Consider the following 13958-nt stretch of genomic DNA (forward strand, 5'->3'; position numbering starts at 1 on the left):
TGTCCCCTCAGCAAGTGGAAGTATCTCATCAGCATTGAGTCTGCTCAAACCATTAAAGGCCTTGTACACCTCATTCAGATCACCTTGCAGGTGCCTAGTCTCCAGATGCTGCAACTTACAGAATTTAAGCCTCTCCTGGTAAGAGAACCTCCCCTTTGTTCCTCTCACCAATGTTGATGCCCTTCTCTGTACTCATTCTAGCAACTCTACATCCTTCCTAAAATGAGGCCTCCATACCTGTATGCAGTACTCAAGGTATGGCCTGACCATTGCCTTATACAAAGGGATAATCACTTCCTTGTCTCTGCTAGCAAAATTCTTATATATCATTGACAAACCTCCATGGCCTGCTCTGGCAGCCCATCTGCACTGCTCAGAGAACTTGATATCTGACTGCACAATTAAACCCCAGGTCTTTTTCATTCTCCACCTCCCTGAGTGTAGTTCCCCACAGTTGGTACGCTTCTGTTGGGTTACCGCTACCCATATGTAGTACTTTGCATTTGTCAATATTAAACTTCAGTTGCCACTTCTCAGCTTATCTACCTAACTTTTCTAGATCCTGTTGCAGTAACATACTGTCTTTACTATCATTAACAACCCTCCCAACCTTTGTATCATCTGCAAACTTGGACATTAAGCCTGATATATCTTCATCAATATCATTAATAAATACACAAAACAACGAGCCCAGCACCGAACCTGAATTCACATAGAGCAGTGTCCATTTATTACCACTCTCTGCCGTCTCCCACTTAACCATCCCTTTATCTATTGCAGCAACTTGCCCTTAATGCCATAGTGCTCCAATCTGTACAGCAGTCTTTCTTCTGCAATAGTAAAAAAACTTTCCCGAAATCCAAGTATATGATATCAAAATTATTTTTTGCATCCAGTTCCTTTGTGACCACATCGTAGTATCCAAACAAATTGGTCAGACAAGACTTCCCCTTAACAAACCCATGCTGTATCTGAACTATTACTGCAGTATTGTCAAGGTAGTCTTACATCACTTCTTTAACCAGTTACTCCATTATTTTCTCCCGAATGGAATTAAACCAACAGGTCTATAATTATTTGCGTCACCCTTTGAATCCCCCTTTGTGAATTGGAGATACGTTTGCACATCTCTAGTCCATGGGGACCTCCCCTCAATCTAAGGATGCTCTCATAATTATGGCTAAGGGTTTGTTTACTTTTCTTGCTGCCTCCTTCAATATAACTGGATAGATTCCATCTGCTCCAAGTGCCTTTTTTATGTTTAACTTCAACAATTTCTCCTCCACTTTGCTCTCCGTTATTACAAAATAATTTAGCTCCCTGTTAGAGTTTAGTACACTTTTGTCCTCCCCTTCCTTACAGAATTCCTCATGTGTGAATGTAGATTCAAAATACTCATTGAGTTTGTCAGCTATCTGAGGATCATCAACAGTCGAACCACCAACATCACGTGGGCCAATCTGATTCATCCTCTTCCTTCTAGAGTTTACATAAATAAAGAATTCTTTGTTGCTTTTCTTTGTATCCTTTGCCACAGAAGCCTATGGATTTCTCGTAATCAGCCGTCGCTTGCCTAACTTCCTTTGTGACTTGATTACAGAATAGCTTATATCTGCCATAGGCTTCTGTGTCACCTGCTAATTTATATACATCCTATGCATTTTTTTTCTCTGCCATGAGCCTCATTCATGGACTAATATGATGAATAGGTTACCACAGGCAGATGCAGATTTACTGTGAAGTTAATGAACCTTAAGCTTCAGGGCCCCCTACTTGCACAGGCCCGTTCAAGGCCCTGGGAGGGGGCCTTAGCAATGTGTTTTTATAAAATTCGGAAAAGTAAAATATTTTAACCACAATCAGTTAAGACTACTGTCCCTTTTCACTTTGATTTCCCCCTCTCTCACACTTCTCCTCGTGTTGGGTGGTGTTGGAGTGGCCGCCAACTTTAAGAAAAAAAAAATAAAGAAATTTTGTATTCTTTTTTTCTTAAAGAACAAAGAAATTTTGTATTTTTTTTCTTAAAGAGAGCCCCAAAAATTTTATAAACTTCAGGTCCCACAAAACCTGGATCTGCTTCTGACCACAGGGGTTGGTGTTGGGACCCCCTTTTTGTTTTTAATATAATTTTAAATGTATTGATGTAGCCGTTTCATTGATGAAAGGCATAGTTAATGACTCAGCTTATTTTATCTAGATGGTCTAGATAAAATAAGCAGAGTTGAATGGTGGCAAGTGAGTTTAAAATCAATGAATGCAAAGTGCTGCATTTTGGTAGCAGTAATCCCAGAATGACTTGATTTTTTGATTGTACTCACAATAGTTTTAATACTACTCACATTAATGAAGTATTAAAAAAGCCCCTAGGGGTAATTGTAAACTCTGAAATTAGCATTAGCATTGTAGAGGCATATGATGCAAGAAAGCAAGCTTATACAGCATCAGCAAAAAAAAAAAAAAACTTCCCATTTCCCACACCCATTCGCTCTGAAAGTTTTATTATTATTACTAGCCACATAGTGCAAGGAAGCCTGAGACTTATGCTGCACCAGCCAAAAAAAATTTCTGAGTTACCCTGAGAGAGAGAGAGAGAGAGAGAGAGAGAGAGAGAGAGAGAGAGTCAGAAGTAGAAGGGAATCACCAAGAAAGAGAAGAATGATGATATCCAGCTCAGGACCCTAGGTGTGCTAAGCCCATACTCACCAGATGTGAGCCACTGGGAATGAGTTTATCCACTTCTTCCTTTCTTCCTTGAATTTATTTAAGCTATCAACTTCCACAACAACAGATGGAAATTTGTTCCCGCAACCAACTACTTGCTGGCTAAAGGAAAATTTCCACACATCTATTTGACGACGGTCTTTCCTCAGTTTCAGTTTATGTCCTCTTTGAGTAGTGCAAAGGTTGCTAGAATAGCTTTTGGGGGTTCTGTTAGTGATATACAGGAATTTTGCCAGCAGGTATTGAGCTATAATATAGACAATGGTTAGGCCTTCTGGAATACAGCATATAGGTTTGGAAACTTCATTTTAGGAAAGACATACATCTGTTGGAAAGGCTGTAGAGAACAGAATTAAGATTAATTGAGGATACAAAAGTATATTCTTTCCAAAAAAAGACCAAGGTTCTTTTTTGCAGTCTCAGGAACTATAAAACTGCATCGTGACCTAATTGAAGTGTAGAAGGCTTTAAATCGTAAATCGTAAAGTAAGTAAACATTTAAGTAAACTAAATGCTCATGGCATCTTTACTCTTTCTCAGATCACACTGAAGGGGCCTTAAGTTTAAATCGGAAAAGGATAGTTGTAGAAATAAAGTATGGAAATTTGCATTCAACCAGAATTATTGATTGTTGGAATAAACTTCTAGCTAGTGTCGTGAAAATGGGTATTTCGAATAAATTTAAAGATTTGGATTAATTATTGGAAGGAAGGAGCAAATAAAATGGGGTAATATTTTGGCTGCTGCTGTACAAGCCTCGGTTCATTACATCACGTTGCCAGTGGTCAAGTGCAATGGTATGTAGTATATACATTTTATTGACCTTGTTCAGTGCAAATTCTTTCCATTTTGTGAATTCCTCAGACCTTATGTGGTTATCCTGGAGCATGAATGGAAAAGTTTTTAATACTAAAAATGAGCCATTTAGATGCAAATGTTACTTGGTAATAAATAAGAGTAAAAGAGAGAGGATTATAATGTGATTACTTTTTTTACCAATTGTAAATATGAACTGACTATATGAACTGAATATGTGTGATCTCTTTGCTTACTGAAGAAGGTTGGTTTTTTGCTTACTTTGTGTAGAAGTTTTTTATTTTTTTTAAATTATTTTTTTGAAAATTTAAAATTTCAGTTTTCTCAGTATTTTTAAACAATTTTTTATAAGAATTGTGTTTTGAACAATTTGTTTTTTCAAAGAATTTTTTTTTTTGAAGAGAGTTGATTGTATTGCCTTTTTTTTTTTTTTTTTAGAATTTTTTTTGAAGAATTTTCTGCAAACTATTGTGTAAACCCTTCTGTCTTATGTAAATCCAGAAGGGTTTGCATAAGACAGACTGATAAAATAAAATTGATAGAAAATAAAACTTTAGTTGGGGTAAACCTGACTTAAGCTTGGAGAGTTTATGGCAAGTGTATACAGTATATATTTGCAAATTATGTAGTACAGTTTTCAGCATTAATTTTTTACAAAAAAAAATATAAATACTGTAAATATTATATGCAGATGCAATTTCACATATCTTTTATTCATGCTAATATAGTTATGTAAGTATTCTGCACTACTGATTATCTTCAATCAGGTGACTGTGTTCATATTAGTACTACAGCACCTGAATAGGTAGCATAGTGGTTAAGGTCCCTGTATATCTACATTATGCATTTCCAAGAATATGGAAAAGACCTAAATTTGAATCCCATCAATGATTGTAAGAATTGTTATGGTTCTTTTTTTTCCATGCTGTGGCCAAGTTAGTCAGTTTCAGTATGGTTTCGTGGTTCCTTACCAGATTTTCTGTAGAGAAAACCAGGAAAAGTGACATAGAGTACACAATATTGTGCCTGTAAAGTATTGGCACCCACAACACTACTCTGCATTTTGAAAAAAATCACTGATGTTTTCTTAGAAAAGGGTGTTTCTGAATAATTTTCTAATGCTGATTTCAAAAATGACTTCTGTTTGTTTCCATCACATCAGGTTTCTTCAAAAATCATGAAGAAAATTGATTTTTCTTTATGATTTTTAATAATTTTAGCAGAATTTGTGCACTGAATTATAACAAAATGTTACTTTTACCAGAGTTTTTTATATTTAAATACATGTTAAAAACTATTAAAAAGGGCACTGTTGTAAAAAAGCACACGCCTCATTTTAAAAACTGATCTATGATGGGTCAAATTTTTGTTTCTTTGATTTTCATGTAGATCCTTTTACTTTACAGTCCCTTTACTTCATCTCCATGTCTTTAATGTTCTGGGAGTGTAAAAAAATGTACCTTGACACTCATGTTGCAGCATAGCTTTTTGAAGTTTGTCAACATATTTTCAACTACCCCCCCCCCCCCCCCCCTCACTCTCTCTCTCTCTCTCTGGGTAATTCAGAAATTTTTTTTTTTTTTGGCTGGTGCAGCATAAGCCTCAGGCTTCCTTGTATCATATGGCTAATAATAATAATAACTATATTTTTTGTAGTCTGGATTCTTGTTTCCTAAGAAGTACTCAACAACAGACTTTAAGCTAAACCATGCCTGTTTATCTCTTTTATTCAGAGTCCTTCATCATTTGAGGTACAACAAAAATACCTTGTTTTAGACTCTCTTGGGTGATATGAATTTAGTTCAGAGCTAGTTAGTGAAAACTTTACCTTCCTGAGGTAAACTTTTCACAAACTGTTTCATCAAATCCAGTTTGATGTGGAAGGAGGACAGTTTTGCGGTCTATCAGTGGTTTTTTTTTTTTTTGATCCTGGCAACAAATTGCCCAGTGCTTACTTCTTGCCTGACTGTCTCACTCACACAAAAAGCAAGGCATTTTTGTGTAGCCAGATTGCTGTCCAAGTAACATGCCTATCACTTTAAAGTCAGCATGTTCTTCATACTTAATATTTGTCAACAGCTTCAAGTTCTCATATGTTTCTTTCAGATACACAGAGTGAACTACTGGAATTGACCCACATTTATTTCCATTGTGGGGCAACACATCTGTGAGACTCCTCTTTGATGAGTCAATAAAAAGTCTCCACTGGTTAGGATTATAACCAATTCCTAAATAGTTCATTAAGTAATTGATATTACTGCAAAAAACCATGAATTGTCCTCAAAAAATTAGGAGACTAGTTCTCATTCTCTGTGTCTGTACTATGAGAAAAACTTGCCGTGTTATAGAAGATTTTTTGATAAGTCTAGAACCAAGGATTTCTGCAGATTCCTTTGGTAAATTTAAATCTCTTATCAGATCATCAAGTTCATGCTGTGAAAACAGTTGAGAGCTGGACTCAATGTCTCCAGGTGTGTAGACTTCAGTTTCATCTTCAGAAGTTTCACTTTCAGCACTCTCTGCTGCTACATTCTCCAATATAAGTGGAGAGCATGGAATCAGCCGACCGGGCTAGCTGGGTAGGTAAAGTGCCTGCCTGGCAACCCAAAGGTTGCGGGTTTGAATCCCACCTTGGACTTGGATCAAAGTACTGCAAAAAACCTTGGGAGGTGCATTATGGCCACAGAAGCTGATGTGCCAACAACTACCAAAAAAAAAAAAAAAAAAAGCATGGAATCATCAAGTTATCTCCATGTGGGACTGGTCTAATTGCAGATGGAATATTAGGATGCACAATGCCCTGTCTTACTCTTTGCATTGTATCCCTGTACATTAACTAAGCAAAAGTAACAGTCGTCACAGTGGTTCGTAGGCTTCTGCCAAATCATGAGAATTGCAAATGGCAGCATAGCCTCCTTTTTACCATTTTTTCACATCTCAGTGCTTCAACACAGGTTCAGCAAACTTTATGTGGCATCCATTGTTTATCTTGGTTACAGAGTTTCACTCCAAAATAAGCACAATACACATTTTTTATGAATTCTCTAATATCTTGTCTTTGCTTGAGGACTACATAACTTTCACAGATATAACAAAATAAATTTGGAGTGTTGGCACTTGCATGAAGACATTTTATTCACTTTTCAGCACAAGTTTGACCCGATAATCTCAAAAATAAATTGGGCTCATACCGATAAACATTGCTTCATGGGGTTCTTAAGGTCAAGAAATTAATGACTGACGTCGATGTTGCCAATATGTGAAGATTTAGTTTAGAAATTCCCAGAATTTACTTCTAACTTAATACATTGAGTAATATAGCTCATGACATTGAATTAAGTAATTTGAAAAAAAAAACAGTATGGGATAGAAAAAAAGGAATAACATTTCTTAAATCAGCATAAACATCGAAAATAATGCTGAGTGGTGATAATTTTGGCTTAGCACAGAAATGAATGGTATTATTAATGTGGTTTTTTCACTATCAGTCAGCATGTTTCGTAAAAATGTGTAGATAGTCTGGAATATATTCTGTAAATTAAAGAGAAATTATCAGGATAAATCACGTTATGAAATTTTCTTTGTTTGCAGTTTTAACCAGGTATTTTGACCCCTGTTATTAAAAGAATTAAGTTGAAATACAGTCAGTGTTCCCTCTAAGCTGCGTGGGTACATGGCCATGCAGTAACTGAAATGCTGCCATGCACTGCTAATTGTTGCTGTGCAGCTGAAAATTTCTTTTAAAAACGCTGCTGGAAACACCATCAACATTTGCAAGGAATGCATACAAAACTGGATGATAATAATGTAGAAGCTGTGTAAGGTGCACCCTGCACCGAAAATACTAATTTTTATTAAAAATTGCTAGAACAAGGTAAAAATTAGTTTCTATAAAATTATTTGTATGACAGTAGTTGTTTTGATAAAATTATAAGTTTCTTCACTTAATAATTAATTTTTGTTTGGTATTGCCAAATAATAATTATTATTTTTAGTATCCTTATGATGTTTGAAAGAAAGGTTGAAGGAGAGTTAAATGTTTTGAAGAACAAAGCTTGTGCAAGATTTAAGAAGGAATGGCTTTTGCAGCTCATAGAAACTGAACTACCATCTTCGCATCAAAAACAAAAAAATAACAATTGGTGATATTTTTAAATATCGAGATACTGGCAATGTTGTATGCACCATTTGTGTGGAAGCGAAAGTTGAGGCCGAGTTCGGTAGTGAAAAAATATGGGAAGAATGGAAGTTAGATTACTTAAAATGGCATCTCAACCAGAGAATTCATGTAGATGCAGTTACCAAATTATGCAACCATAAGAAAATTGGAATTTTGCAACTGTTAAGAGTGTGAAGCAAGAGGGGAACAAGATGCACGAAAGAAGTCTGACTTTAATATGGTCAAGATGCTGATGGATAACATTTTCTTAGCAATTAAAATTAATGTTCCTTTCATTCCGTGCAAGAAATTCATGCGCATGTATCCAAATACGTAAACATACCAGAGAGTTGGCACAGCAAGAACTATGCATTTGAATTTGTTGAGTGTATCAGCTTTGTACTGCAGAAACAAATAATGGGAGAATTGCGGAAGTCTGCTTTCTATACATTAATTGCTGATGAAAATACAGACATTTCTATACAGAAAATGTTAATTTTGTATTTTAAGTTTTGACCAGAAAATGAAATTTCCTATATGACTGTTTACAGGTATTTTGAAACTAACTGTCACATGCAGTGACAGTTATTTTTGAAGATCAAGATTGTTCTTGATATAAAATGTTCTTATTGCTTCAACAATATTTATACTGTCACATGCAGTATAACTATTGTTGAAGCAATAAGAACATTTTATATCAAGAACAATCTTGATCTTCAAGAGATGGTGATGTTTACATCAGACGGAGCACGTGTTATTCTTGGAAAGAATAATGGTGTGGCAGCAATTCTTCGACGAGAAATAAAGCATCTGTCTGAACAACATTGTGTTGTCCACAGAGAAGACCCGGGATTAGATGACGCATGGAAAAGTGTCAGTCATGCAGGATATAGAAACACTGTTTATACAATGTTCGATAGGCTGTCTATTAAAAAAGGAAAGCTAGAAGAATTAGCCAATGTCACAGAATGTGATGTTTTGTCATTTTAACCACTGAATGAAGTGAGATGCTGCCAAGACATTTTTTCATAACTGCTTTAATGAGAAATTATGAAGTTTTAATCTAATATTGTAAAGAGCAAGTTAACGAATGTAACAATCCAACCAGTAACTACTGCCTGAAGATTTTGAGTAATCCACAATATTGAGTAGCGTTAATTGCTCTAAATGATGTTTTAGAAGATCTGGCACCTCTCTCTGTAAATTCCTTCAGAAAAGTTGTTTGAATACAATTGAAGCACTGAAGTATGCAAAAGCAAAAATTAACAAGATAAGGTCACAGTATCTTGGTCATGCTGTTTATTGGAGTGACTAATAAAAGATTTGCTTTCATCTATAAGTTCTGACATTGATACTATGCCTATTATTCTATTCATTAAATGTGTGTGTAATCACTTGGACAATAGATTTCCTGATAATGAGTTGAGATGGCAAGCTTTTGACCCAATTGCTGTGGCAAATGCAACCAACTTTGAATTTGGAGAAGAGAATGTTAAACAACTAATAAAAAAAATACTCGGCTACCAGTACAATAAATGAAAGCATTGCCATAATAATATCACATCAGTATTGTGATTTGAAATTCATCATTTTCAAGAAAGTTAAGAGTGATTCAATTAAGTCATTCACTGATATGCTGAACTACATGCTCAGAAATGAAGAATTTGAAGAACTGTCAATTCTTCTTGACATCTGTGGAACATTACAAGCTTTTAGTGCTGAATGCGAATGTGGATTCAGTATCATGAATTCCATCAAATGTACATCTAGAAACAGACTGTAAGTTGAACATTTGGATGATCTGATGATGATTAAAACTTATTTTTCATCTGGGTGAAAAATTAATGTAGATAGTGTTTATAGTCAACGGAGTTCTAATAAGGGCAGACGAGAAAAGGTTCTCGAAACGTGAAATAATTTTCCTTATTGTGCTGATTTTTATTGTACCATTCAATTAATAAATAAAATACAAAATATGAAGTTATTCAATGTAAATATTCTTATTATGTATATTACAGAAAACTTTTAAAGTGCTGCACAGACGTCAGGGTGTGAAAATTTTCTGCTCAGAGCAGTGGCAGGTTGGCATAAAAAAAAAATTAGAGAGAACATTGAATATAGCAGAAGGGAATGTTTTCTGTGCACAGAAAATGTATTGTAAATTCATACTGTCATCTCTATAGTCATCAGTATAGTGAGGATTCACAGTATCTGTGGGCAAGAGTTAAGTGCTAGCCCTTCTTCTCCTTCCCTTATTTTTTGGCAGAAATTTGAAGTTGAGAGGTAATTTTGCAATTCCAGTACAGCTGTGTCCAACATTGGCTACTCCTTCCTGCTCCTCTGTTGCTGAGCTACTAATTATAATAACCTTTCTCAGTTATGAATTTTGTAGCATGAATGAATACCACTCTTTGGGTTGTGTCCCAAGCTTAAATTCATTAAAACTACTATTAAGAATACTTCCCTGAGATGTGTACCATTATGTTCTTTTTCAGATGCTCATGTGACTAAATCATTCATTCTTCAGTTTAACCCAAGTGTTTGCATTCTATATTCGGTTCTGTGGATTTAATTCATAATGCGGAGTAGAAGCAATTCGGGAGTTCGCTTAGATTATTATCAGCGGTTAGTTTACAGAACTATTTTGGACCATCAGGCAAGTTATGAATATTTTCTCAAAATACATATATGATACTTATTACTATTTTGTTTATATTATTCGATTAACTTTATGCTTGTTTTTACTTTTAATGTTACAGTAAACTCTCAATATTTGCAGTTTATGTGCATCCCATGCATTTTTCTTCTCTGTGAGTCACATTAGTTCATCTGACATCCATTTGGCCCTGAGTATTATTTATATATATATATATTTGTATATACATAATACTCAAATATATATGAAAATTATCTATATACATGTTTGTATATACATAATTTTACTGAAGGAGTGCAGTGAGACCTTGATCCAGCTGATAGATAAGGGTCTCATCAAAACATTTATTACACCTGCTGCACATTTGCAAGAATTCTTGTCCTGATGGAGAGCGATTTCTCTATGACATTCAGTGGTTGTTGTGAAAAGTATAACATTGCTGACATAACAAATTTAAAGAGATTTCTAGATAAAATCAACCATCAGCTAAAAATTCTTGATGCTCCTGATGGAAGCTGTTCCTGATGTCATGAAAGACCTGAAAAGCCTCTCATTGGTAAGGGTTGTGAAGGAGTGTAGGGAAGTTTCACAAATTATGTGGGAGGAGAGGGTTTAAAGTGAAATCACTGAGGAAGAAAAGAGTGTTGTCACTCAAAAGCCTCCTGAAAAAGGCCTCTGAGGTTGGGCAAATTCATATTTTAGCATTAAATCAGCTCACACACCAACCATAAGAATAAGTATTTACTGTAACTAAAATATTTACATATTAAAATAAAATAAATATTTACAAAAACTGCTATTATATTAAATTAGATTATATACATGTAAAAGACATTAAAACTATGATAAAATCCTTGAGATAAAATACACTAAAATAAACCGGATTAAAAGCAATAAAAATCTCTGGAGCTTTCGGAAGCACCGGCTTCCTTCCTCAGCAATAACAAAACTTCCTGCAGCACATCCATATATAACAGGCTCACGGTACTTATACACGTGGTGCAGTCGGCGCATGGTCTGAACTGGAAGCGGAAATAGCTCGGGAACGTGTTAAGCAAAACCGTTCATCCGTACTTAGGATGATAGTTTCAAACAGAGGATGCATACGCATACCTCTGTCCCTATTCATAATATTGTGGTCGGATGAACAGATTCGTAGGCTCTCGAGCCATTTACGGTTCCAGAACCCATGCGCTCGATCCACGATAACCGCATCCTCTGGGGAGATTTGATGCTGCTTCTCCCAAAAATGTTCGGCCACAGCAGACTTATTGTAATCAGCGGTTTTTATAGCATTTGCATGCTCCCCCAGACGATCCTTGAGCCGTCGTTTTGTCTCGCCCACATACTCAAAAGCCTCAGCTGTCTCTTAAGGCACTGGTAAAGGATTTTGAACATGCCTAATGCTGTGGTTGAAAAGTTGTTTGAAATGGATCCTATGACAGTGCACATTTTAAAAGAGGATTGGAGGCTGTTACAAGCAGAATCAACAGAGATTTGTAACAAAAACTGAGGAAAACCTCCATAACGAGATTTTTACGAACATTGCAACTACACCTTCCTTTACGCATTCTTGTAAGTTGCCTTCTTAGAAAGACTTTCAGGTGGATCTGGCATCTCTAATCTACCTTTCTATATCACAGCCACCCTCCATTATCTTTTCAGTATTATCAGATGATGATAATACTAAAAAGATAATGGAGTTTAAGTTTTTTTGCATTTTATTTTTTATGTATTCTTCATATAAAATATATTCATAATGTTTATATTTATTTTTATTGTATGCTATTACGTATATTACATGTTTATTCTTCATATAAAACATATTCATAATGTTTATATTTATTTTTATTGTATGCTGGTTATTACATATATTACGTGTTTATTCTTATTAATCACGACAAGAAAAGTCCATCTAATTCCCCCCCCCCCCCCCGCAAGATCTTTGATCTTAATGTTTGTTTGAATGTTAATGTTTGATCTTAATGAGGCCTCCAGACCCGAGTACTGTATACAGGTCTGGGGGCCTCATTTTAGGAAGAATCTAGAACGAATAAAGAGAAGGACAACAAGATTGGTGAGAGGAACAAAGGGCGCTTATGAAGAAAGGCTTAAGTTTTTCAAGTTGCAGCATCTGGAGAATAGGCACCTGCGAGGTGATCTGATTGAGGTGTATAAGGCCTTGAATGGTTTGAGCAGGCTAAATGCTGATGTGATACTTCCGCTTGCTCAGATTAAGAACCTGAGGGGTCATAGATTCAAATTGGGAAAGACAGTTATGTAGAATAGATGTGTGGAAGTTTGCCTTTAGCCAGCGGGTAGTTGATTGCTGGAACAGGCTTCCATATTTTGCTGTGGAAGTTGATAGCTTAAATAAATTTAAAGCTGAACTAGACAAACATTTGGAGTCACTGGATCGGTGAAATGGAAAGTTTTTTTTTTTTTTTGTTTTGGCTGATGCTGTATAAGCTTGCTTTCTTGCATCATATGTCTCAGCTAATGCTAATTTTTTGGAATGTCCCCCTCCTCCCATCCAAGCTATATGGGTATGGAATGTCCCCCTCCTCCCATCCAAGCTATATGGGTATGCCATATACGAATCCAAACTGTGGCTTTTTCCACATGTAAAGGGGGGGGGGATTACACTTCAGCTAATGGCTACCCCTTGAAGTGATGCTTGCTATTATTACATACAAAAATCATCTAATTTAGTAAATGAGGGATATTTAGAAAAACACCTTGTAGATTTTTGATTTTTCTGCATTTTTTTAATTGAAATAGGTCAACTTGTACAATATTTATATGTTATTTCCAAACATTCTTTTGCTCTATCTTGTCAGTATTTTTGCATAAAATGAAAAATAAAAAATATACTGCATGTTAGCAAAACATACATGTACTTCAAACAATCAGCTTAGTACTGAAACTACTGTTTCAGTACTTAGTATTAAGGAGAAATGATGATGTATAGGTATTCAGTCATTTCACTAAATTGCTATTTTTTGTGCTTTAACATAGTAGTAGTGGCATGTGATGCAAGAAAGCAAATGTATGAGCTTATGCAGCATCAGCCAAAAAAAAAAAAAAAATCTCACCATTCCCTCCAAATGCCTGTCCAGTTCCTCCTTAAATTTATTTAACCTATTCAACTTCCACAACGACAGATGGAAGTTTGTTCCAGCAATTAACCACCCGCTGGCTAAAGGCAAATTTCCGCACATCTGTCTTTTCTTAATTTGAATTTATGCCCCCTTAAGTTCGTAATCTGAACAAGTGGAAGGATCCCATCAGAATTCAGCGTGCTCAACCCATTCAAGGCCTTATACACCTCAATCAGATCACCGCACAGGTGCCAAGTCTCCAGCCACTGCAATTTGCAGAACTTAAGCCTCTCTTGGTAAGAGGATCCCTTCATTCCCCTCACCAATCTTGTTGCCCTTCTCTGTACACGCTCAAGTAAATCTACATCCTTCCTAAAATGAGGCCGCCAGACCTGTACGCAGTACTCAAGGCATGGCCCGACCATTGCCTTATACAGAGGGACAATCACCTCCTTTTCCCTGCTAGCAAAATTCGTATATATCATTGACAAGACCCCATGACCTG

General features: G+C 35.8%; 1 protein-coding gene across 2 annotated transcripts in view; it reads left to right on the forward strand.

The window, feature by feature from the left end:
• Positions 1-13958, forward strand: part of LOC150078032 (putative phosphorylase b kinase regulatory subunit alpha) — a 608767-nt gene that overhangs the window by 16833 nt on the left and 577976 nt on the right. For both annotated transcript variants that reach the window (XM_090384728.1, XM_090384727.1), the window contains exon 2: positions 10192-10352. In XM_090384728.1, the coding sequence (XP_090240854.1) occupies positions 10275-10352 (78 nt within the window). In that variant the 5' untranslated portion in view covers positions 10192-10274. The remainder of the gene's footprint in view (positions 1-10191; positions 10353-13958) is intronic.

This window comes from Mastigoproctus giganteus, chromosome 11, assembly GCF_048544385.1.
Source record: "Mastigoproctus giganteus isolate SK-2022 chromosome 11, ASM4854438v1, whole genome shotgun sequence".
Lineage (NCBI taxonomy): Eukaryota > Metazoa > Arthropoda > Arachnida > Uropygi > Thelyphonidae > Mastigoproctus > Mastigoproctus giganteus.